The sequence below is a fragment of the Narcine bancroftii genome, chromosome 5, assembly GCF_036971445.1.
Source record: "Narcine bancroftii isolate sNarBan1 chromosome 5, sNarBan1.hap1, whole genome shotgun sequence".
Lineage (NCBI taxonomy): Eukaryota > Metazoa > Chordata > Chondrichthyes > Torpediniformes > Narcinidae > Narcine > Narcine bancroftii.
In genome coordinates, this window is record NC_091473.1 from 203,740,243 (window position 1) to 203,766,522 (window position 26,280).

General features: G+C 58.0%; 1 protein-coding gene across 5 annotated transcripts; it reads right to left on the reverse strand.

Moving 5' to 3' along the window:
* Positions 1-1,156: 1,156 nt before the first annotated feature.
* LOC138764607 (E3 ubiquitin-protein ligase RNF31-like) lies at positions 1,157-25,712 on the reverse strand. Of its 5 annotated transcripts, none has more exons than XM_069940728.1 (23): positions 25,603-25,712; positions 24,869-25,143; positions 22,906-23,052; positions 21,945-22,100; positions 21,353-21,406; positions 20,795-20,852; positions 20,402-20,509; positions 19,898-20,075; positions 19,029-19,410; positions 18,336-18,611; positions 16,657-16,824; positions 15,518-15,700; positions 14,616-14,822; positions 12,270-12,443; positions 9,214-9,312; positions 8,102-8,191; positions 7,868-7,982; positions 7,028-7,146; positions 5,589-5,702; positions 5,032-5,089; positions 3,068-3,164; positions 1,661-1,829; positions 1,157-1,318 (listed from the first exon to the last, which is right to left on the reverse strand). In XM_069940728.1, the coding sequence occupies exons 2-23, from the start codon at positions 25,043-25,045 to the stop codon at positions 1,268-1,270; spliced, it is 3,180 nt and encodes a 1,059-aa protein (XP_069796829.1). In that variant the 5' UTR covers positions 25,046-25,143; positions 25,603-25,712; the 3' UTR covers positions 1,157-1,267. The 5 variants fall into 5 exon arrangements, with proteins under 5 accessions (XP_069796829.1, XP_069796827.1, XP_069796828.1 ...); XM_069940726.1 differs by having other exon boundaries at positions 16,564-16,824; XM_069940727.1 differs by lacking the exon at positions 25,603-25,712 and adding an exon at positions 25,447-25,503 and having other exon boundaries at positions 16,564-16,824.
* Between the last annotated feature and the right edge of the window lie 568 nt (positions 25,713-26,280).

Consider the following 26,280-nt stretch of genomic DNA (forward strand, 5'->3'; position numbering starts at 1 on the left):
TCTACATTAAATTCCATCACCATTTTTCAGTCCACTTTACCAGCTGGTCCAGATCCCTCTGCAAGATTTGAAAACCTTCCTCATTGTCCACAACGCCTCCAATCTTAGTGTCATCTGCAAACTTGCCGATCCAACTTACCACATTATCATCTAGATAACAAACAATGATCTAGATAACAAACAACCATAGTCCCAGCACCGATCCCTGAGACACACCACTAGTCACAGGCCTCCAGTCTGAGAAGCATCATCCACCATTACTCTCTGGCTTATCCCGTCCAGCCATTGTCGAATCCAGTTCACTACTTCACCATGAATATCGAGTGTCTGAACCTTCCTGTCTAACCTCCCATGGAGGACCTTGACAAAGGCCTTACTAAAGTCCATGTAGACAACATCCACAACATTTCCCTCATCAACTTTCCTGAGAACCTCCTTGAAAAGCTCTATAGATTGGTTGAACAACTGGGGTACTGTGGACTCCTGGAGTTTTCCTTTCACCAAGTACCAAGCAAGGAAGAATTTTGGGGTGCCTATGTGCTCTCTTCATGTTGATGGCCAGCCACCAAGGTTACCAAAATGCCAGATCCTTGTTGCAGAAATCTCCACTCCCCTCCCCTGCCTGGGATGTCTCAGGGGTTTTCCTTTGTCCCTGAACAAGGGCATTCCCAATTTCGGGAAGATGGGAGCAGGAAGTGCCCACTGACCTAAGTCCTGCCCTGCTCATTGGCCGATCCGTTCACATCTCCACCTTGGCCCCTATTTTCCATCCTCACCAACCCGGATAGCTCCCACCCCTGGTTCTGGTCCATGGCATCATTTCTCCACCGTGTCCCAGCCCGACACAACCCATTGCACCCCCTCCCTATTCCCCTGCGTCCCACTGTCGCCATCGACCTGGTCCAGTCACCAGGGAGCCATCTCCTCCCAGGACGGTCCGTCTGCCCATACCTCCCCTGTCACCCTTCTCCAAAGGACCTAATGTGCTCCCCCTTCTGGTCAGACAAAACTTGAAGAGAGGGGAGAGTGAGGGGAAAGGGACGAGGGAGGGGAGAGGGATGAGGAAGAGGGAGGGGGACAGGGTGTCAGTAGGTGATGAGGGTGGGGGAGCAGCTGGTGAGGGGGAGCGGGCAAGAGAGTCATTGACAATTTGAGCTGAAAGCAGTCGACTGGTTTATTTCTTCCTGTTCAACAGTTCCCAGTCCCAAAGCCAAGATTCAGGAGTGGGGGGTCACCTCTCCCACCGGGGTCAACACTCCTGCCGGGGTCACTTCCTGTATCGCGGCATCTTGTCTCCCAGTGGAATGGAGGAGATCACCTGGGGGGTGGGTAAAAGGTCATTCACAGGACCTTGTAGACCTCGCTAATCCTCCCCCCACATCTGACCCCCTCTCCACTCTGACCTTTCTCCTCATGTCACATCCTCTTCCCCGTCAATTCGTGTGAAGCCCTCTAACCCCTTCCCACCCACTGCCTTCCCCATCCCCTTCCCCCTCACCCTCGATCGTCCCTCACTCCTCCCCATCTCCTGTCCCCCTCCCTTCCCCTTTCACCAGCCCACTCCCTCTCCCACAGGCACTCCCACCTCCTCCTCCATCCCACCATCCCACTCCTCCCCATCCCACCCCAACCCCCTTCCCCACCGGTCCCTGTTTCCCACCTTGAGCAGACGGGCCCAGTACTGCCCTTCATCCTCTCCCTGGCCCCGAGCTGCCTGCGGTTTCCCACAGCGGCTCAGGCAGATCTCCATCTCGCCCACAGTGAAGAGCTGGGCCGGGTCCAGTGAGTGGCCGTTGATGCGGCTGACCAGGTACTCCTTGTAGTGGGACCTGCAAGGGGGGGAGGGAGGGGGAAGAGAGAGGGGGTAAGAGAGGGAGGGAAAGGGAGGGGGGGGTAAGGGAAAGGGGGAGGGTGAGAAGGGGAAGGGATTGGGGAGGGGGTAAAGGGAGATGGGGAGAGGGGAGAGGAGGGAAGGGGAGAGGAAAGGGGAGAGGGGGCAGGGAGAGGGGGCAGGGAGAGGGGGCAGGGAGAGGGGGCAGGGAGAGGGGGCAGGGAGAGGGGGCAGGGAGAGGGGGCAGGGAGAGGGGGCAGGGAGAGGGGGCAGGGAGAGGGGGCAGGGAGAGGGGGCAGGGAGAGGGGGCAGGGAGAGGGGGCAGGGAGAGGGGGCAGGGAGAGGGGGCAGGGAGAGGGGGTAGGGAGAGGGGGAGAAGGGGGAAGGGGAGGGGAAGGGGAGGGGGAAGAGAGAGGGGAAGGGAAGGAGGGGAAGGGAGGGTTAGGGGAGAGGGGGAGGGAAGAAGGAGGAAGGGGAAGAGAGAAGGGGTGAGCGCAAGGGTTGTGGGAGATGGGGAGAAGGGAATGGCAACAGGAAGGAGAGGTGGAAGAAGGGAAGTGGAAAAGGGGAGGGGGAGACGGGAGAATGGAAGGTGGGTAGGGGAGAATGGGGAGGGTAAAGAATGATGGGAATGGGAATGAAGAACTCCATCAACCATGCTGTCAAAACCCTCACCTATTTCTCTCTCCCCATCCCCCTTCCCCTTGCCACCTGCCTCCCCACAGATTCTGCCCCTTCTCCACATACATACCCAAGCCTCACAGCAGGACGTGGAGAGAGGTGGGAGGGAAGGAGGCAGATGGAGGGAGGGGGAAGGGGAGGCAGGGATCAGCAGGAAGGAGATGTGGGGGACTGAGAGAGCAGGGGCAGGATGGAGAGGGAAGTGGGGGGCAGGAAGGCATTGGAAGGGAACAAACGATGGGAGAGAGGAGGGGGTGGGAGTCCTCCAGTACCATGTCCCTCACTCACACCCCCCATACTCCCCCACCCCGTATACACGTACCTCTAATGGGACCACCTCCCCACCCTCCGGACCCTCTCCCCACCCTCACTTTCCCTTGAACCCCTCCCACCCACCACCCCACCCCCCTCATTCCCAACCCTCCTGGGACCACTTCTCCAACCCCCCCCAGACCCTCCAACCCCCGTGGAATCCCCCAGTACTCACTCCCCCACGCCCACCCTCCGGGACCCCTCCTCCTCCCCCACCCTCCCATACCCTGTCCCTGTACTCACTCGCACAGGCCCACCCCTCCTGGGCAGACCTCGTTGCCGCAGGCTTCATCCGTCACCCGCCCCTGCTCCTCACGTTGCTGCATCACCCGACATCGGCCTGGTGCGGGTGTGGGGTGGTAGGAGATTTGGGGGGGGGGGGCGAAAACAGTCCATTACAGAATTACAGAAACACCGAGGACCCTCCCCACCTGTGCTCATCTATAGCTGGGAGACCCATTGGCCACGGCCCACCCAGACCTGCCTTTTCGGTCATACACGCCAGGGCAGAATCAGGCCACTTGGCCCAGCCTCGTTGCCAGCCATTCGCTCTTCACTCCTCATGTCTTCCCTCCCCATCTCATTGCAAGAGACTCAGAAGAGCGGGAGAGATAGAAAGGGGTAGAGAGAAGAGGAGCGGAGAGAAGGGGGAAAGACAGAAGGGGAGAGAGAGAGAAGGGGAGATAGAAGAGGGTGAGAGTGGAGAAGAGCGAGAAAGGGGCAGGGGAGAGAGGGTGTAAGAGCAGACAAGAGAGAGCAAGCTAGGGCGCCGGTGGAGAGAGAGAAGAGGGGAGGGAGCAAGGGTGCAAGTGGAGAGAGGGAGGTGGGGAGAAAGAGGAGGGGGAGATAGAAGAGGGGAGAGAGAAGAGCGAGAAAGGGGCAGGGGGACAGAGAGGGTGAAAGAGAGCAGGCGAGAGAGAGCAAGCGAGGGTGCGGGTAGAGGGAGGGAGGTGGGGGGGGGGAAGAGTTGACAGGAATGGGAAGAATAAAATTTGCATTCTGTTCTGTTCTCCTCACTACAGGAAGGGTGAGAGGGTGGGGAGAAGATTCACCAGGATGTTGCATAGATTGGGGAACATGTTATATGAAGCAGGGTTGACCGAACCCAGCTTCTCTCTGGAGCAACAAAGGGTGAGAGGTGACCAAAGAGAGGTATGTACGAGGGCCGTAGATAGGGTAAATAGCCAGGACTTTTATCCAGGGCCACAACAAATGGCACAGGACATCAAGTTAAGGTGAGTGGAGGAGAGCTTGCAGGAGACGCAGTGCTAATGGTGAATCTTATGGCAGATTAAAGGCAATTTTATGTCATACTATTACATGACAATAAACAGTATTTGATACAAACCAGAGGTCATGGGTTAAGGGTGAAAGGGGAGAAGTTTAGGGGGAGCTTCTTCACGCAGAGCGTGGTGGGATTGTGGATCGAGCTGCCAGCTGAGGTGGTGAATGCGGGTCAATTTTCACATTTAAGACATCCATCAACCTTCTGGAGTTTATTCTTGCCATGAGAGTTGGCACCTCCGTACCAGGAGGCGACGCAACCAGCCACGGTTCAGCTGTAGAGGTTTACAAGAGTCTTCAGTGACGTACCGAACCGCCTCACAAAGTATAACTGCAGATGAGCCTTCTTCGTGATTCTTTGTACGTGGATGGGAGGAGTATGGGGGGCTCTGGACTGGGTGCAGGTCAGTGGGACCAGGCAGAATCATAGTTCTGCACATAAGTAGAAGGGCTGAAGGCCCCGTTTCCATGCGGTGATGTACCATGATTCACATTCCAGACATATGAATGTGCAGGGGACTGGAGGTGGGGCATCTGGGGCAGACAGTAGAGATTTTGCTCAATTTGGGCATCACATTCAGCCGCGACGCAAGGTCCAAGGAAGGTGAGGACTCTCGTAAACTTCTACAGGTGTACCGTGGAGAGCATTCTGGCTGGTTGCATCACTGCCTGGTACAGAGGCACCAACTCTCAGAACAAGAATAAACTCCACGGGGTTGTTAACTTGGCCTGCAACATTCACCATTAACTAGATGGGCTGAAGGGTGGGTAAGGGGGTGGAGGAATGGGAAAGAGCAGGAGAGGGGGCAGTGGGAGGGGTTGGTGGAGGACAGGGGAGAAGCGTGAAAGGGAGGGCCCCAGGGAAGTGGGAGGGCAAGAGGAGGTAGGGGAGGGGGGGTGTGAGTGGGAGGTCTGGAACTCACCTCCGAGTGTCTCCTCAACCCCTAGTGGGTGCTCCGTGTCAAAGTTCACCCCGTTGTTCTGCAGAGAAAGGGAGGAGAGGGGGAGGGTGATCACACCCGAGGCATAGGACTGTGTCATCTGGCTAACTCTTCACCCACCATGACTGATCAGATCACCCCCATCCCCTTCCCCTCTGTTCTCCCACTCCCCTGTCTCTCTCCCCTCCCTCCCCCATACCTTCACTCCCCACCCCTCCCTCCCCTACCTCCCCCTCCCCACCTACCACTCTCCCCACCTCACCCCTCCCCTAGCTCTCCCTTTCCCTACCCCCTCCCCACCTACCACTCTCCCTACCTCACCCCTCCCCTCCCCTACCTCTCCCCTCCCTCTCCACCCCATCCCTCCCCTACCCCTCTCCCCAACCTCTCCCATCCCCTCCCTCTTCACCCACCCATCCATTGACTCCATCCCCCTCTCTTGCCCTGTCCAGACCCCTCTCTCCCCCACCTGGTCCCTCTCACCAACCCTCTTCCTCCCCCACCCACTTCCCCGCCCCCGGACTACCCCCTCCCTGTACCTGCAGCAGGCTCTGCAGCCTCGCCACCTCCCAGTCGCGGAGGTACGACAGACAGTCCCGAGGGTGATGTGCGTGGAGACTGTCCTTCAGGAGGCAGGTGGGGTCAGGGCATTTCTGTGGGAGGGGTGGGGGGTGTGGGTGGGAAAGAAGGAGGTCAGCATGGCAGTGGGCAAGGAGGTCAGGGCACAGGGTCCAGCCCTTACCCCAGCTCCCCATACCCACCTAGACACGGGACAGACACAGTCCCACGCGAGCTCAGGTCATCCCCCCCACCCCCGACAATGGTGAGGCATTGGGGAGGGAGAGAAGTGGGGGAGGGGGAATGCAGCAAAATCCTGACTGAGGCAACAGGGGTGGCATACTCAGTGAGATGTTGCCAGTAACCCAGATTCGAACCCACCACTGTCCACAAGCGGATTGGACAATCTCACCCCACAGCGGTTTAATCCGGGGAGTGGGGGGTGGGGGAAGGGGGAGTGTGGGGATCCAGATCCACCCATCCTCTTGTAAAATCATATTGGGGTTGGGACCCACATTGGGTCCACGGATTTCACGGGCTGAAAGGACCCTCTACCTTGCTGTGTTTTTAAAATTGAGAATTAAATTTTTTAAATCCGGGCCTCACCAACTTAACAAAAGGTCAGTTCCATCGCAGGCTGTACGCAGAAGGTTCTGTAGGATGATCCAGTGTGCAAGGAGGGGGATTAAAAGTTAGTGGGGGTACGGCCTGTGACACAGGTAGAGATGTCACTATCATCTTTCCCCCCCACCCCACTCTTTTGCTCGGCAGCATTTCCCCAAACTCTGATGTAGGCCTCAAGCCCGAAATGTTGGTTCTGTATCTCTGCCATTGCTACATAACAGTCACAATTTGACCTGCAGAGTCTCCCCAGCATTTTGTGTTTTTACTACATCCTGGTAAATCCCCTCTGCCCCCTCTCCACAGCTTCCACATCCGTCCGATACTGAGGTGACCAGAACTGAACACAATGCTCCAAGTGAGGCCTCACCAGAGGTTTGTACAGTTGCAACACAACCTCTCGACTCCCTATTAATGATTATCCTATATCAACTGTGCGGTGATCTTGAGGGATGTATGGATTTGAACTCCAAGGTCCTTTTCTCTGGAGAATATTAAAGCAAAGTATTCATTTAGGACCTTCTCAGCCTCCAGACACACGTTTATCCTCAAGGAACCCCTCCTTCACTCTTGTTTTCCTTCTGTTCTACACATAAGCGTAGAATGCCCTGGGATTCTCCTTAACCCAACATGCCCCCTTCAAGCTCCCCCAAGTCCTTTCTTAAGCTCCTTCCAGGCTGCCATATGCTTCTCATGAACTCTTCCTGTTTCCTGCTTCGTGTATCTAATGTATGCTTCCTTCTTCCTCTTGACTGGCTGCCTCATCAACCACAGCTAAGGAGAGAGATCAGTCACTGACCTTCTTGCCCAGGAAGGTGTTGTAACATCCACTGCAGAACTGGTGCTGACACTGGGAGCAGGTGAAGTGCATACAACCCCCTCGGGCCAGCGCATAGCGGAACTTGCAGTTTGGGCAGTCTGTGTGAAGGGGAGGTAGGGAAGAGTGGGGCGAAGTAGAGGGGTGCAGAGAGAAGAGGAGAGGAAGTGGAGGAGGGGGACAGTTGAGTGGGGTGATGGAGAAAGAGTAGGGAGATGGGGAATGGGGGATTGGTTGGGTGAGTGGAGAGAAAGAGGTGGGGAGAGGAGAGAAAGAGGAGGGAGAGAGGGCAGATGGGTAGGAGTGGTGAAGGTTTGAGGATGGGGAATGGGGAGAGGAGAGGAATGGAGGGAGAGGAAAGGGGGAAGAAAGGAGAGGTAGAAGGGTAGGGAGGGGAGAGGAGGAGGAAGAGGGGGAGGTAGGAGGGGGGAGGGAGAGTAGAGGGGTAGGGAGGGGAGAGGGAGGGAGAGAAGCAAGGGGAGGGAGAGAAGCGAGGGGAGGGAGAAGAGGGAGGGGAGAAGAGAGAGGGGAGAAGAGAAGAGAGGGGGAGAGAGGAGGGGGAGAGAGAGGAGGGAGAGGAGGGAGGGGAGGTGGGAGGGGAGAGAGGCGAGAGGAGAGAGGGGAGGTAGGATAGGGGAGGGAGGGGAGTAGCAATGGGAATAAGCAGTGGGGAGTAGGGTGAGGATGTGGAAGGGAGGGGAGGGTGAAGGATGGTAAAGAGGGAGGGGGTAGGGAAGGAAATGAACAGATCAGTTGTGCATTAACCAGGGTCCCTTGGAGACTGGGGTCCCAGACCAGTCATCCTGCCCCCACTCTACTCACCGATCCCGTTCTCCTTCAGGTATGCAGCCAGGCCCTGCGCCTGATATTCCGGATCGTTCTCCCGCTTCCAGTTCTGGAAATCCTCGCAGCTAATTCCCTGGTGCTGGGGCTCCCACTGCAAATGGAAACCACCGTGAGGGGGGAGGGACAGTGGGGGGAAGGGACAGGGGAGATGGCAGGGGTTAGGGAGTTTGCTGTGGGGGTCGGCGGGGGTACTGCGGACCCCTCACTCACCGGCCTCTTGCAGTCAACGCAGAAGCTGCCATGACACTGGGGACAGGTGACCCGACTCTGGTTTCCATCGTAGATAAACCCGTTGGAGCACTGGGGGAGGGGTAGGTCGTCAGGGGAAGGTTGACCGACAGGACCCCTGACCCAACCCTGGGACCCTCGATCAAACCCCAGGAGCCCCAATCCAGTCCCACGACCCCCGACTCAACCCTGTGATACCCAACCCAACCCGCACCCCTGACCCAACCCCCATCTCAACCCCGTGACCAACAACCTAACCCTGTGACACCCGACCCAACCCCACAACCCTCGATCCAACCCTGGGAGCCCCAACCCAGTCCCGCGAACCCCGACTCAACCCCATGATACCCAACCCAACCCCTGACCCAACCCCCATCTCAACCCCGTGATCAACAACCCGACCCTGGGACCCCCGACTCAATACTGTTACCCCCAAGTCAACCCCTGGAATCCCGACCCAACTCTGGGACCCCCAATCTGGGACCCCCAATCCAGCCGCCCCAACCCCTGACCCAGCCCTGGGACACTCAACCAACCTACAAACAAGCCCTGCAACCCCCAACCCAACCCAGGGACACCCGATTAATCCCCCTGACCTAACCCCATGACCCCCGACCCAACCGCTGACCCAACCCCATGACCCCTTACCCAACCACCGACACAGCCCCGCAACCCCTGACCCAACACCGCGACCCTCGAGCCAACCCCATGACTCCTGACCCAATCACCAGGGAGTGTGGTGGGATGGGGAGGGGAGTGCATGAGGGTTGGGATGAGGTTGGGGGTGTGAATAGGGTGGGAGGGGAGGTGTGGGGAAGAGAGAGGGTTGAGGGGGTGGGGTAGTGTTGAAGCGTGATGGGTATTGGGGAGGGAGTGGAGGAGCAGGAGGGATGGGGAATGGGGGGTGGGTGGGGTGTGGAGGTCAGGTGAGGGTGTGTGGGGGTTAGTGTGAGGGTGTGGGTGGGGTGAGTGTGGAGGTATGGGTGGGGGGTGAGGTGGGGGAGTGGTGGGGTGTGGGTGGAGGCAGGGGAAGTGGTGAGGGAGGTTGGGGTGTGGGGGGAGGGGTAGGGTGAGGGTGGGGGAGCTGGCCTCACGTGCGTGCACCACTTGAAGTTGGGGTCGGTCATCAATGTCCGCTCCGTCAGCTTCTTGTGGAAAAGGTGGTAGACGTCTTCGTCCAGGCAATCTCGGAGCTGGGGTGGGGTGGGGTGGGGAGAGGGAGGAAAGGGAGAGGGGTGAAGGGAGAGGGGTAGAGTAGGAAGGTTGAGGGAGAGACAGACAGGGAGACATCAGTGACGATTCACCTTCCACGTGCCAACACAGCACTCCACGATGCACCACATGCCCCCAGGCCGCGCTCACATGCAGACCGGACCTCCTTACCCTCATTCCCACGTGCAAACCCAACTGCAATTCTCATCACGTGCAAATTTGACCCGGTTGCCCAGTCCCATGCGCAGGCCCCAGTTGCACTGCCCGACCTGTGCTCCTCCAGTCCTACGCTCAGAACTGGTCCGTGCTTTCCCGGACCCGTGCGCATACCTACCCAAGCTCTTGCAGTCCCTAACACAGACCCAACCTGTGCTCCCCTAATCTCACGCGCAGACCCACATCATCCACACCCATTTTCTCATGCTGACCTAACCTGCCACGCCCATCCCGCAGACCCGCGCTCTCTTTTGCCAACCCAGTTCTGTGTTCTCCAGTCCCACGAACAAACTCAATCTACATTTCCTCACCCCACCTGCAAACCCAGCACGAATCCCCAGACTCTGCGCTGTCCTTACCTACATTCCTGCAGTCACGTATGCTATCCCTCGTTCCTTAGTTCTAAGCGCTGAACTGATCCACGCCACACAATTTCCTCAGTCACATGCACAGATCTTATCCGTGTTCTCCAGTCCCGTATGTAGTCTCAGCCCATGCTTCCCAGTGCCATGTAGAGTCCAAACCGCACTCCCACAATTCTGCTGTTGTCCTGACTTGCTTTGCAACAGCCGCAAGCACCACCTTGCATCCTCCAGTCCCATACTCCCAAGTCCCACGTACCTATCTGATTTGCATTCCCCAGTCACGCGTGCAGACCTGGCCCGCATTCCCCCAATTCCGTGCACTGAACCAGCCTTGATCTCCCAAACTTGTACCATTCTGGCCTGCGTTACTCCAGCCCCACATACAGACTCAGCCCACTCCCCCATTCCTGCCCTGCTCCCACCTGCTTTTGCAGCCTCGACGGAACGACACGTTCCCCTGCCCCAGGTGCAGACTCAGTCTCAGTTTGTCCAGTCCCATGTGCAGACCTGGACTGCTTTTGCACAATCCTGTACACAGACCTGGCTTGTGGTCCCCAGTCCTGTATACAGTCCAGCCCCCATCCCCCAATCCTGCACCATCCTAACCTATGTTACTCTAGTCCCGCGCATAGACCCCCATGTCCCCAGTCCCGTGTGCAGACCAGCCTGCATTCCTCCTCTCTGATGTGCATAGACCCAATCATTTCTAGGCCCACGCTCCCCAGTTTTACATGCATACTCAGCTCTCTCCCAATCCTGTGCTGTCCCAACCTGCTTTCCTGCAATCTTGTGTGCCAACCCTCATTCCTCTCTTGCATGCAGATCCAATCTGCATTCCCCAGTCCCACATGCAGACCCGACTCGCATTCTCCAGTCCCACGAGTTGCCTGACTCATGTCTCCTAGTCCTGCACAGAGACCTGATCCACGTACCCCAGTCCTGCATGGAGACCCGATCCATGTCCATTAGTCCCACGCACAGACCTGACCCATAATTCCCCAGTTCCGTGCGTAGACTGGGCCTATGGTCCCCAATTCCATGCCGGCTGGATCTGCATTCCCCAGACCCTCCTGCAGACCTGGCCTGTGTTCCCCAATCCCTTGCACAGAACGGGTCTGTGTTTCCCCAGTCCTGCGTGCCGTGACAGAGTATATAGATAGGTTTTGGGAGATAAATTGGGAAAGGTTTGTTGGAGTAGGTCACATACAAACACTTTAAAATAGATCTTATTTAAAATACTAGAGCTCTGCCCCATGCTAGGCATATTGGGGCCAACAGTCTTTGCAAGAGCTTTGGAGAGTGCCCAAGAAACCACTAATGGATTGTTGTTTACAAAAAGGCAACAGATGAAAGAACTTGTTGGAGCCACAGGCTGTCTGGAGATGTTCTAAGAGGGTCATGTGGTTTTGCAAAGAGAGAGAGAGGGAAACAGGCTTTCTCTCAGAGAGAGAAAGACACAGAGATCACTTCTACAGTGTTACAGCCAGTTACAGCAGCTGGGACTGGAACAGAACAAGCTGGCAAGCTTGTGGAAAGCCCCATTTGGAAGACGAGTTTGTAAGTGCTTTGTTCAGCTTGGTCAAGTGAAACAAAAAGGAACTCTGTGGTGACCTGAAAGAAAGAGGTTATCATCTGGAGAACCCTGATGGGGCAAATTTCATCAGCAAGACACTGAAGTGGCTGATTAAAAATGAATCAGTTGTGGGTGTCCCGGAACAACAAATCTCTCTCTGAAAACCGACAAGAACCTTCATGAGCGGTAACCATTTACCTTTTAAGCACCAAAGCCTGGTGAACTTCAATAATGTTAAATTCTGTGCACAGTATAAGAATTGCCTGATACCAGTGAACTTGGAGGTATGAGAAGTGAGATTGGACTGTGAACCAATGGACTTTTCTAAACATACACACACATTACTTACACATGCGCTTAGAATTAGAAGGGGGTTAAGTTAGATTAAGTAAGTCAATAATGATATTACAGTTTGATTCTATTTTCATGTTTAAAGTTCATTAAAAGCAATTTTTGTTCAAGTAACCATTTGTCTTGGTGAATATCTATTGCTGCTGGGTTTTGGGGTCGTTTGGGCTCGTAACAGCACAGACCAGGCCTAAATTCCCCAGACCTTTGCACAAACCAGATCTGGGTTCCCCAACCCCACACACAGACTGGGCCTATGCTACCCAGTCCTGCATGCAGACCGGGCCTATGTTTCCCAGTCTTGCATGCAGACCGGGTCTGCGATCCCCAGTCCCACATACAAACTGGGCCTATGTTCTCCAGTCTTGTGCCCATTCTCCCAGTGTGTCAGCGATGCCACCATTTGAGGGACATGCTGCCCTCTCTGCCCACTCACCTGTACGTCAAGGGTGGAGAAGTAACTGAGCCACTGGGCCTCATCGTCGATGTCGGGCTTGGAGCAGCAGGGACACACCAGGTCCTTGATGTGTTTCTCCCGTACGGCCAGCGTGAAGTTGGTCTTGAAGCACTCCTGGCAGATGTTGCACTCACACGAGGTCAGCGACTGCATCTGGAGTTGGCCAATAGCAGAGGGAGGTCCATCTCTCCATCCTGCTGCAATCCCGCACCCTGTTTCCTTTATGGTACCCGGTCTGTCCCATATCCCGGACAGGCCTGTCCACTTACCATCCCCCAGTCTGTCCGGTCCCCTTCCTGTCTCCCTGTCTGTCCCGTCCCCCAGTCTGTCCCATCCCCTTCCTGTCCCCTGGTCTGTCCTGTCCCTCAGTCCGTCATCTACACTTCCTGACCCTGGTCTGACCTGTCCCATGGTTTGTCCTGTCCACTTCCTGTTGCCCCAGTCTGTCTCGTCCATTTCGCGTCCCCCATTTTGTTCTGTCCTCCAGTCTGTTCTGTCCACTTCCCATCCTCAAATCTGTCCAATCCCCTTCCTGCCACCCAGTCTGTCCCATACCCTGGTCAATCCCATCCCCGGGACTGGACCAACCCCAGGTCTGTCCCTTCCACTTCTTGTCCCCCAGCCTGTCCCATCTTTTTCCTGTCCCTGGTTTGTCCTGTTCACTTCCTGGCCTCCAGCCTGTCTCGTCCCCTTCCTGACACTGGTCTGTCCAGTCCCCTTTCTGTTCCTCAGTCTGTCTCATTTACTTCCTATCTCCCCGTGTGTTACCCACTTCTTGTCTCCCACTGCCAGTCCAGCCCACTGCATCTTCCCCCAGTGCCAGTCCTCACCACTTCCCGTCTTTCTCCCTCCCTCCAAGTAACAGTCTGTCCCACTCCCATCCTCCCCCCAGTCAGTCTGTCCCACTCCCATCCCACCAGGGACAGTCCATCCCACTCCAATACCCAACCTTGCCAGTCCGTCCCACTCCCTGACTCCCCAGTGCCAGTCCTCCCCACTTCCCATCTTTCACCCTCCCTCCAAGAAACAGTCCGTCCCACTCCATCCTCCCCCCAGTCGGTCTGTCCCACTCCCATCCCCCTAGGGCCAGTCTGTCCCACTCCCATCCCCTCAGTGCCAGTCCGTCCCACTGCCTGACTCCCCAGTGCCAGCCCGTCCCACTCCCATTCCCACAGTGCCAGTCCGCCCCACTCCCATCCCCCCAGTGCCAGTCCGTCCCACTCCCATCCCCCCAGTGCCAGTCCGTCCCACTCCCATCCCCCTAGTGCCAGTCCATCCCATTCCCTGTCCCTCCAGTGCCAGTCTGTACCACACCCTGACACCCCAGTGCCAGTCCATCCCGCTCCATGTCCCCCCAGTTAGTCTGTCCCACTCCCAGCACCCCAGTCGGTCCGTCCCACTCTCATCCCCCCAGTCGGTCTGTCCCACTCCTTGTTCCCTCAGTGTCAGTCTGTACCACTCCCATCATCCAGTCGGTGACCCATTCCCATGCCCCAGGAGGTGACCCACACACATCCCTCCCTGTCAGTCCGTCCCACTCCCAACCCTCTAATCAGTCCATCCCAATCCCATCCCCCAGTCGGTGACCTGCTCCCATCTCCCAGTCGGTGACCCGCTCCCATTCCCCCAGTCAGTGACCCGCTCCCATCCCCCCAGTCAGTGACCCGCTCCCATCCCCCCAGTCAGTGACCCGCTCCCATCCCCCCAGTCAATCTGTCCCGCTCCCATCCCCCCAGTCAATCTGTCCCGCTCCCATCCTCCAGTCGAAGACCCGCTCCCATCCCCCAGTCGGTGAACCTCTGTCATCCCCCAGTCGGTGACCCACTACCATACCAACAGTCGGTGACCCGCTCCAATCCCTCAGTCTGAGACCCGCTCCCATCCCCCAGTTGGTGACTCGCTCCCATCCCCCAGTCGCTGACCCGCTCCCATCCCCCAGTCGCTGACCCGCTCCCATCCCCCAGTCGCTGACCCGCTCCCATCCCCCAGTCGCTGACCCGCTCCCATCCCCCAGTCGCTGACCCGCTCCCATCCCCCAGTCGCTGACCCGCTCCCATCCCCCAGTCGCTGACCCGCTCCCATCCCCCAGTCGCTGACCCGCTCCCATCCCCCAGTCGCTGACCCGCTCCCATCCCCCAGTCGCTGACCCGCTCCCATCCCCCAGTCGCTGACCCGCTCCCATCCCCCAGTCGCTGACCCGCTCCCATCCCCCTGTCGGTGACCCGCTCCCATTACCCAGTCGGTGACCCGCTCTGATCCCCCAGTCGGTGACCCGCTCCCATCCCCCAGACAGAGACCCGCTCCCATCCCCAGATGGTGACCCACCTTGCTGCGGGGGTAGAGTGAGTAGCAGATGAGGCACGTGAGGGAGAGGGATCGCTTGATGAACTCGCGGTCCTGTGATTGCTTCACCGCCTCGACGGCGTCCTGGATCTGGATGTGCTCGCTGCCCTCCTGCATCAGGCTGAGCACGATCTCGGCACGGCCCCAGCTCGGCAGGCTGTAGGTGGCCAGGAGCTGCCGCAACACCCGCTGTGGGTGGGGTGGGGAGGGGGGAGAGTGACAGGATGAGGGGAGATATATGAGTGGGGGCTGTGACAAGCTGTGGGGGAGGGTCCGAGGGAGGGGGGCAATGACAGGGTGAGGGGGGAGTCCAGGGGGAGGAGGCCGACAGACTGTTGGGGGGGGTGGAGGGTTCCAGGGGAGGGGACTGAGTGACAGACAGGGAGGGTAGTCCAGGGGGGGACAAAGGCTGAGGGGGGGTCTGAGGGGAAGGGAGAGAATGACCTGTGGGTGACTGAGGGGGGGTCCAAGGGGAAGGGCTTTGCAGCGCTGTGACAGGGGAGTAACAGTGAGGGTGAATGAGGGGTAAGAGAGGGAGGGCCCCCAGGGAGGGCCCCCACCCCATTCCCTTTCCACCTTCAATCCCTCCCTCAGTTACACTCTCACCCTCCCTTTCTCACCCTCCCTTACTTCCCCCATTCACCCTCACCATCACTCCCCGTCACAGTCAACCAACCACGATGGTGGAGTGGAGACAGTGGCTAACCATGATGTCGGGGAGTGGAGATGGTGGCCATGATAGCTGGGAGAGGAGATGATGGCCAACCACAGTGCTAGGAAGTGGAGTCAGTAGCCAACCATGACGGCAGGGAGTGGAGACAGTGGCCAACTGTGGTACCAGGGAGTAGGGTGATGGCGACATGGTAGGAGTCCACTGTACTAACCTCCTTGTCCGGCTGATCCACCTGAATCGACACCTCGTCCTCTTGCCACATACGAACATGGAACGGCTCCAGTAGCCGGCGCTGGAGGTCAACAACGGCCTTGTCTACATCGCCGCCATTAACGTAGAGCGCCTTAAACCCCTCCTCCTGGTCGGTGAAGCCCATGGACATGAGGGCCTGTATCTGTGACGCACAACAGGGTGGGGGCTTAGTGACGGGATCTTCCAGAGCCAGTTTAGGGGCTCCTGGAGACCCTCCCTCCCTGCTCCACCTGGGGCATGCTCCCCTCTGCACAGCCACCTTTCCAACCCACCTCTTCCCCAACCAAGAAACCTCCTTCACCTAAATAGCCCTTAGCACCACAGCATTACAACTCCAGTGACTGGGGTTCGAATCCTGCGCTGTCTGTAAGGAGTTTGTCAGTTCTACCCATGTCTGTGTGGGTTTTCCCCGGGGACTCTAGTTTCCTCCCACCATTCAAAACATACTGGGGGCGGGTTGTAGGTTAATGGGGTGTAATTGAGCAGCATGCACTTGTGGGCCGAAAGGGACTGTTATTGAGCTATATGTCTGTTTAAAGGACAGGTACCAGAAGGCTGTCACAGTCATGGTGGGACGAAGGGCCTGTTGCTCTGAGATTTATGTCTACTTCGCAATGATCCATGAGGCGATAATGGCAGATGAGTTCGGAGGTGGCCAATTACAATGATCAGGAGGTAGGAGGTGGCCAACTACGATGGCCTGGCGGTGGAAGGTGGCCAACTATGATGGTCAGGAGGTGGCCAACTACAATGGCCTAGCAGTGGGAGGTAGCCAACTACGATGGTCAGGAGGTGGGAGGTGGCCAACTACGATGTCGAGTTTGGGAGTTGGCCAAATATGATAGTCACAAGGTGAGAGGTGGCCATATACAATGGCAGGGAGTTGGTAGATGGCCAACTACGATGCTAGTGGTAGGACTCCCCCTCTCTCCCCAGGGAACCCAGCATTCCCCCACTCTCCCATACCTCCCCAGGAACCCCTCTCTCTCTCTCTCTCTCTCTCACCTTGCGGCGACGCTCTCTCACACACCACCATACTGCCTCCTCCACGCTCCCTCCACAGGCCAGCCACGCCTGCCGAGCCTCCTCCCTGCTCACCGGCGCCTCCGGTAAGCCGAGTTCCTGCCCATCCCGGACCACCAGCTCGCTGATGGTCTCCAGTACATGTGGCAGCTCTGTGTCCAGCCAGGACAGGGGCGGAACATCACGTGAGCAGAACAGGGCACAGGCAACCTCCTCCGGGGGGATCATGTGTTCCTCCGCCATCTGGGGGGGAGAGGGTAGGTGAGGGGGTGTCAAGATGGGGAGTCGGGAGGATAGAGAGGAGTGGAGAAGGGGAAAGAGGAGTAAAGGAAAGGGTGGATGGAGTAAAGGGGATGAGAGGGGGGAGGAGGAGGTGAGGAGAGGGCGAGAGAGGGGAAGGGGAAAGGGGGTAGAGAAGGAGACGAGGGAGGAAGGGGAGTGGGGAGGGAATAGAGAGGAAGAAGAGGGTGGAGTAGTGGGGGAGAAGAGGGCGATGAGTGGAGGGGAGAGGGATAAGGGAGGAGAGGGAAGGAAAGGGGAAGAAGCGAAGAGAGGGGGTGGAGAGACAGGGAAGAGACAGGAGAGAGGGAAAGAGTGAATGGGAGAGAATGAGGGGAGAGGGGGAAGAGACAGGAGAGAGGGGGTAGAAAATGAGGGGGAGAAAATGAGGGCGTAGAAGAGGCACATGGTGGAGATGGGAGATGAGTGGAGAGGGGTGAAAGATGAGACAGGAGAGGGGGTGGGGTTATGAGGGCTAAAATTTGGAAATGTGAGGAATGGGAAGGAGATTGGGGTAGGGATTGGGACGGGGTGGAGGGATGGAGTTACAGGGGGTTATGGGGTTACACGGGGTCATGGGGCTTACATGGGGTCACAGGGGTACGTGGTGTAAAGAGGTTACGGGACTGCGGGGGGCTATGGGGAGTTTCGGGGTGTGGGGGTTTCAGGGGTATGGTATTTCTGGGGACTGGGGTTCCAGGGGTATGGAGTTTTGGGGACGGGGAACAGGAGTTTAAAAGTTTCAGTGGGTTACAGGGTACAGCGGGTCACATGGGGTCACGGGGATAACAGGGGTCATGAGGTGCAGAGGGTTACAGGGTATGGGGATGACTAGGGTGCGGGAGGCTACAGGGTACAGGGGTTTATGGGGTGTGGGGGGTTATGGGGTGCGAGGGTTTAGAGTATGTGGGGTTATAGGGTTTGGGGGGTTATGGGGGTAACCAGGGTTCAGGGGGTTACGGGCTGCAGGGGCGCTACGTGGCATGGGGGTTTTGGGGGTATGGGAGTTTACAGGGACTTACAGGGTACACCAGGTCAGGGGGGTACAGGAGGTCATGGGGTACAGGGAATTACGGGGTTATAGGGAGTTACGGGGTTCTGGGGATTACGGGGGTACAGGGGGTTAAGGGAGTTTTACGGGTTATAGAGAGTTACAGGGGGTCATAGGGGGTTACGATCGTACGGGACTTACGGGAGTACAAGGAGTTACGTGGTTCTGGGGATTACGGGGGTATAGGGAGTTTCAGGGTTATAGGGAGTTACAGGTGGTTGCAGGGTGTTATGGGGGTACAGTGAATTACAGTGTTACAGGGGGTTACAGGGGTACAGAGAGTTACAGGAGTACAGGGAGTTTCATGGGTTTGGGGGTTATAGGGAGTTACAGAGGGTTGCGGAGTTACGGGGGTACAGGGAATAACGGGGTACAGGGGATCATGGGGTTACGAGGTTCATGCAGATGATTCCTTCTCTCTTACCCGGATGGCGTTGACCAGTTGTAGCCCAGACTCCCTCAGCTCCCGCTGCCTCTCTGCCTCTGCCAGCTCGCCGACCCCTCTTCCACCACCAGCCACAGGGGTTCGAGGGGGCATCACCCCAGCTGTGGGGGTCCCGGGGGGCATGGCCTCACCCTCAGGCACTTCCGACGTCAGGTTACACATGTCACAGACCCTTGATGAGCCAGTGTTGATGTAGGTGCAGTGAGGGCATTGCCAACCGCAGCTCTGACCCTGTGATGGGGTGGGGAATGGGAGCTGGTGGTGGTGGGGGAGGGGAGGGTAGTTGGTGGGAGGAGAGTGGAGGAGGTGGGGGAGGGGAGAGGTTGGTGTATCTGTCCCCAGCCCCCACGTCCCACCCACGCCGCTCATCTGCCCTCCCCTTCTCCCCTTCATTCCCCTACTTCCCGAGCCCCTTCATCCCCTGTCCCTTTCCCCCTTCATCACCCCCACTGCCTGCACCACTCTCATCCCCCATCTTCCCAACCACAGGAACACAACCCCCGCTTGTGGTATGTGGGGTCACTGCTGGAGCATCCCTGTCACAGGGCCCTGGGAGACTTCCCTGTCCCAGACCCCTCCCTCACCCCCACCCCTCCCTGCCCTGGACCCCACCCCCACACTCAGGGACCCCACCCCAACACATGCCACCACCCCCTACCTGATGAGACTCACCTGCTGGTCCTGGAGAGGGTGGGGTCTGGGGGCTTGGACGGGGTTGGGTCTGAGGGCAAAGCTGGGCCTCCCTGCCAGCCGGGGCCTGTCGCAGGCACTGCAGAGCACTGAGGAGGCCTGGTTGTGGTAGGTGCAGGCCTGGCAGCACCAGGGCCCACGGAATGATGTTGGGGAGGGAGAGGGATCCCGGGGACGCTGGCAGCCAAGGCACAGCACCACCTGCAGCCCATTGTCCAGGAGGCAGGCGGGGCATGTCCAGGGCCCACCGGCAGGGCGGCAGATCACCGGTTCCATCGCCAGCTGTTTGGGGCTCAGGCTTCCCGGCCTAGCCCCCTCCTCGATGTCCTGGCTCGGGCCTGAGGGATCCCCTTCCCAGCCTGGCCTGTGGATAAGGACAGACATGCGTCAGTGGTGGTAGGCCTCTCCGTCATCCCGCTCCCCCAACGCAGGCCACACCATCCCACCATAGACCCGTCACTCCCAACACAGATAGTGTCCGAACGCAGACCTGTCCCTCCCAACGCAGGCCCCGCCATCCGAACGCAGACCTATCCCTCCCAACACAGGCCCCACCAACCCAACGCAGACCCATCCCTCCCAACGCAGACCCTGCCATCCCAATGCAGATCCATTCTTCCAATGCAGTCACCACCAATGCAGACCCCCACCCCAACCGCAGATCCCCGCCCCTGAACTCAGACCCCCACTGAGAGCGTAGACCCCATCCTGAATGAAGGTCCCACCCTAGATACAGGACTACACCCTAAACACATGCCCCGTCCACTCTATCCAGGTTCCCACTCCGAACATGACCCCGTTGCCCCCCCCCCCCCACCAAAGGCCAGGTATGACCCCAACCCAGCCCTGACCTTTCCTGGGCAGCACTGAGCTCGTCCTGGCCCTGGATGAATTCGCGGTGATGACATTCCCGGCTTGGGTGCCGGTGGTACAGACCGTCGCAGTCCCGGCAGAAGACAAGCCCACAGGCCCGGCAGTGCGAGACCACCCGCTCCGTGCTGCATACCGCGCAGGACATCCCGGAAACCCCTGTGAGACAGAAAGAGGCCCTGAAGGGTTGTGAGGAGGTGGATGTGGGGGTGAAGGGGTGGGGGGCAGAGCAGGTCATGGGGAGGGGAGGCTCAGTCACAGAGAGAGGGTCAGTCACTACTGGGGGGTCAGTCATAAGGGGGTAGGGGATCGGAGAGAGTTTTGGGGTGGGGAGGGTGCGCAAATAAGTTCGAGGGGAGAAGATGGGGGAGGGAAAAGTGAGGGGGGAAGGGAAAGGAGAGGAGGGGAGGGGGCACATTGGTGAGGAACTGTTGGCCAGCGACAGGATGACAGAGACAGACCTGTGACACCCCTCCCACACTCACCCTGAAGGGGCAGGCTGGCCGTGACTGCCCCCGCTCTCCCCTCCGACATCACTGTCCCTCCGGCTGACCCCGGGGACATAACCTGGGGGTTGGGAACTCTCCTGGCACCTGTGTTGCCCAGGAAGGAGACGATGAGAGATACTCCTATCCCCTCACACCAACCTCCTCCTACCCCCCTCACAATCCCCCACACCCACCCCCTCACAACCCCTCCTCACACCCATCTCCTCCTATCCCCCTCACAACCCCTCCTCACCCCCACCTCCTCCCCTCCAAAATTTTAATCCCCAATAACTCTCCCCCCCAATATCCCTGCCCAATCCCCTTCCTCCTCCCTGATACCCCTTGCCTGGGGTAGTTCACAGCCACCCCTGGAATGGATGTGGGACTTACCTGGACTGCCGACTGATATCCCAGCAATTGGCGCATTCGGGTTTGACGGCACAGCATCCTGGGGGAGGGGGGATAGGGGGAGGAGGGGGGAGTGAGGAGTGGATTGAGAGAGGAGAGGGAGGTACAGGAGGAGGAGAGAAGAGTGGGAGATGACCCACAGAGCAGAACAACCAGCTCACCCCCACTTTCCCCGTTGCTCCCAGTCATGCAGACAGCAACACGTGAGAATCGGGAAATCTACTCTCCTCCACTGCTCCACCCTCCTCCACACAGCAGACCTACATAGTCAGGCCCCTATTTTACCATTAACTGCATTCACCCAACCCAGGATCACCCCCCCTACCCCAACCAAGAGCCAGGACATCTCGCTCCTTCCCCCTGGATCAAGTCCCTCATAGCCGGACGTCTTCTTCCAAACCCCTACCCCATCCCTAGGATCACCCTCCCTCTACCCCACCCTCCCCCTCCTTTGCCCTCTTCCCCCCACCCCTTCCTGATCCCACCCGTGGACCATCCCCACACACAACTATCGCCCCCAAACCACCACCCAACATGTACCTGTGAGCAGGAAGGCAGGAACTGATGGAAGATTTCAGGATGAGGGTGCGTGCCCTGTAATGGAAGCATATTGAGGTGGGGGTAAGGGAGAGATTGACACCCCACAACCTGGAACCAGGCCCTATACCAACTGCACCCCCCTGATGTGTTGAGGGCAACTGGAACTGAGGGAAGGAAGGTGTTCCCATCCCTCTCCCTCAAGGGGCTATCATTACACTGACAGGTGTCTCTCCATCCCTCTCCCTCAGGGGATATCTATACACTGACCGGTGTCTCTTCGTTCCTCTCCCTCAGGGGGGTATCTATACACTGACTGGTGTCTCTCTGTCCCTCTCCCTCAGGGGGGTATCTGTACACTGACCGGTGTCTCTCTGTCCCTCTCCCTCAGGGGGATACATTGACTAGTGTGTCTCCATAGGGAGGGATGTGAGGGTGGCGAGCAGGGGCCTGGATGGCCTCCTCTTGTTGGTAGGGAGGAGGCTGATGGGGAAGTGCAGCGAGGGAGATTTGTTGAGCTGAGTCAGAAAGGCAACACCTGCCCTCTGGAAGGAGGCATCCAGTTAGCTGCCACTCGGAGTGGTGGAGTGCTCACCTTGCACAAGAGACCCAACTCAATCTGAAGCATAGCCACCTCTGCAGTCACTGCAGCAACCTTCCAGCTGTCGGGTTCCAGCACGTCCTCCGGGAAGGTCACACCATCCGGCTGCCTGACCGTGTATCCATACAGGTACAAAATATCGCGGCCTCCCTGTGGACAAACGACCCACAAGAGACATTAGCAGGAGAACTGTCTCTCCCTCAGGTGGGATTTCTATACCGGTGTCTCTCCGTCCCTCTCACTCAGGAGGATATCTGAACATGGATCGGTGTCTCTCCATCCCTCTCCCTCGGGTATATCTGTACACTGACTGGTGTCTCTCCGTCCCTCTCCCTCAGGGGGATATCTGTACACTGACCGGTGTCTCTCCGTCACTCTCCCTCGGGTTGGAGGGGGGGTATCTGTACACTGACCGGTGTCTCTCCGTCCCTCTCCCTTGGGTGGGAGGGTGTATCTGTACACTGACCAGTGTCTCTCTGTCCCTCTCCCTCAGGGGAATATCTATACACTGACCGGTGTCTCTCCCTCCCTCAGGGGGAGAGGGATGGGAACACCTTTCTTCCCTCAGTTCCAGTTGCCCTCAACACATCAGGGGGGTGCAGTTGGTATAGGGCCTGGTTCCAGGTTGTGGGGTGTCAATCTCTCCCTCACCCCCACCTCAATATGCTTCCATTACAGGGCACACACCCTCATCCTGAAATCTTCCATCAGTTCCTGCCTTCCTACTCACAGGTACATGTTGGGTGGTGGTTTGGGGGCGATAGTTGTGTGTGGGGATGGTCCACGGGTGGGATCAGGAAGGGGTGGGGGGAAGAGAGCAAGGGAGGGGGAGGGTGGGGTAGAGGGAGGGTGATCCTAGGGATGGGGGAGGGGGTTGGAGGAAGACGTCTGGCTATGAGGGATGTGATCCAGGGGGAAGGACCGAGACATCCTGGCTCAGGGAGATCTGTTTTACCTTGATGGCATCCACAGTGGATTTGAACACAGGATTGTTGAATTTGACCGCCCTCCAGAACTTTGGTTTGGTGGTAGATAGCAGGTTCCGGCCATATTTTTCCAGAATGTTGAAAGCAGTTACAATGGCATTCAGACCCTGCCGAAGCTTCAAGAAAGGAGATCGATCAACCGCCCCGTCACATGCTCCTAGGGACACAACGCCCTGTCACACACTCCCAGGGACATGCCGCCCATCATCCTCGCCCGGGGCCACACCACCCCGTCACACACACCCTGAGACATGCCACTCCGTCACACGCTCCTGGAGACGCGCTGCCCCGGTCACACGTTCCTGGGGACACATCGCCCCATCACACACTCCCGGGGACAGATCGCACTGTCACACACTCCCAGGGACAGATCGCACCATCACACATTCCCGGGGACACACCACCCCGTCACACGCTCCCAGGGACAGATCGCCCCATCACACACTCCCAGGGACGCAACGCCCCGTCACACACTCCCGGGGACAGAGCACCCCTTCACACACTCCCGGGGATGCACCGTCCCGTCACACATTCCCAGGGACAGACACAGAGTGAAGCTCCCTCCACACCTTTCCACCTCACTCTCCTGGGGACAGACAAAGAGTGAAACCATCTCCACACAGTCCCATCTCACATTCCCAGGGACAGACACAGAGTGAAGCTCCCTCCACACCTTCCCACCTCACTCTCCTGGGGACAGACAAAGAGTGAAACCATCTCCACACAGTCCCATCTCACATTCCCGGGGACAGACACAGAGTGAAGCTCCCTCCATACCTTCCCATCACACACTCACGGGGACAGACACAGAGTGAAGCTATCTCCACATCTTCCCATCACATACTCGTGGGGACAGACATAGAGTGAAGCTCCTTTTGCATTGTCCCATCATGCACTCCTGGGGATGGATGCAGAGAGAAATTCTCTTTACAAGTTGTGAGTTAAAGCAAATTTAATTTAAAGGAATTTTTGAAGCAACACTGGAAAGTGGAAGAGCTCTGGAGATCCCAAATGGCAGTGGACTGCAGTGGGTCTCTTTCGATGGAACTCTAACCATCGGTGTCTGAGTGCTCTGGGCATGGCCGTGGGTGGCTGATGTCCACGGACAGTCACAGTTTTCATGGGAGCTGCAGCTGAATTAATGTTCAGTCATTATTCCTGCTCATCCTGTTAGCTCAGCTCAGACGAAGATTTGTCAGAGGCACGCGGGACCCTGTGTGGCCCAGAGAGCAGCCGGAGGGAGACATCGGATACTGAGGCTGGAAGGATGGGGGAGATCATCGATTACTGAACACTCTCATCTTCTCCTTCGGAACCTGTAATCACGCTGGTCTCTGGTGACTTGTTTGGTTTGCTTTAGACATGCGCTGTTGCTGAGATGGACAGCAACACCACAATGGGGCGGGTATCCGTGATCATATGCTGAGGTCACAGGCCTTGCAGAGGTGTCACCATCTCAGAGGCGAACTTGGGAGAGGTGGTAAATGCCGCGGCACCCACGAGTTGGGGCGTGAAGGGCAGTTGGAAAGCAAGGTCCTACACCGTGGACAAGTGCAGTGGGAAGCAGATCTTCCTGCGGTCAGAGCGCAAGGCGAACATGTGCTGGTGTAGCGGTTACTGCAGCGCATTTACGGCCCCAGCAACCAGGATTTGAATCCCACGCTGTCTGTCCATCCTCCCCACGTCTGCGCGGGTTTTCCCCAGGGTGGCTCTGGTTCCCTCTCACTGTTCAAAACTTTGGGCAGCGCAGACACAGGTTCATGACCCAAAGTGTCCCTGTTACCTGCGAGCTCCCTTCCATAATGTTTCAGGAGGTGACTGCTCTGCTGAGCTCCAGCGAGGGTGTCAACTTCGGGGTGGGGGGGGTCCCGTTCCACACTCCAGCACGACCCGGCCTCAGTGGAGCTGTCCTAATCGCCCTCCCCCACATACCTCATTGTGTCGGAGCACTGACTCCACATCCACTTCCCGGTACCGCTTCGCCAGGGGTTCTTGAAGCAGGAGAAGCTCGTGCAGGAGGCTCTCGATGGCCTCACCGCCTCCGCACCTCAGTGCCTGCACAGCACGATCCCGCAGCTCGGACAGGCAGGGTCCACCGGGCTCACTCATGGCGCCTATCCCGCACCACTGACCAGCCCAGGGTCTGCAAGCGCCCCTCGACGCATTCAGATGGGAGACAGGTCCACACAGGTACCCACGGGGTTCGACTGGAGGGATCAAAGACACACTGGTGAGATGGGGAGGGGAAGGAGGAAAAGTGGTGAGGGGGGGAAAGGGGTGGAGGGGAACAGGTGAGGATGGGGAAGAGGTAGGGGAAGGGGTGGGGATGGGGGGAAGGGGTGGGGATTGGGTGGAGTGTGGATGGGGGTGTGGAGTGGATGGGGGCAAGGGGTGGGGTGGGGAGGGGAGGGGGGGTGAATCGGGTTGGGTAAGTGGGTTGCAACTGCCTCCACTCCCATGCAAGCCTGTTCCCTGCTCAAGCCCCAGTCCACACCATCACCTATTCTCACCTTCCCTCTGCTTCCACTAGCACTCATCTGCCTGCTCCGGCTCTTTGACCCCTCCCCTTCTCCCTCTCTCCCTGACTCCCCTTCCCTGCTCTCTCTCCCTTCCACTCTCTCCCCGCCTCCCCTCCTTCCCGCCTCTCACCCCACCCATCCCCTCACCGTTAGTCTCTCCGTCTTCCGTCTCCCCTCTCTCCTCCCCTCACGGTTTCACTTTCGCCTTTCAGGAAGTGCATATACTCCCGTGTCCCAGTCCTCCAGACAACGACACCCAGTCCTCCGGGCAGCGCCACCCACAGGACGGGAGGCCACGCCACTCGGTCCTCCAGGCATCAATTCAGCCCTTCTTCGGCCTGTAACACTGGAGCGGGAGGCCATTCAGCCCCTCTCGGGCGTTCAGATGGAGGAATTCTCATGGGCAGCCATTTCCGGATGTGCCGGGGAAGGTGGGGAGCGAGAGGTTTACAATACAGTGATCACTGGGTGCGGGGGATCAGAAGTAGAGAGGGTGAAGTTCCTGGGAGTGATAATCTCGGAGGAGCTTTCCCAGACCCGGTGTAGGGTCGTGGGGGCGCATCCCAGGACATCACAGGCAAATTCCTCCAATTCTGCCTGGCCCGTTGGTGTCCTGTACGTACCCCGACAATATACATGAACTGGGAAATGACCACTCTCTCCCAGATTGGGTGGCCCCACTTCGGATCCTGGGCGACGTTTTCAGCCCAATAAAGGATTTGCTGATCTCCCTCAGCCGTGGTGAGACACAAGGATGTCCTATTACCGGTTAGTCCACCCCTGGAGGCACGGGGGCAGTTCTGGTCCCCGTAGTGGGGGCTGCTC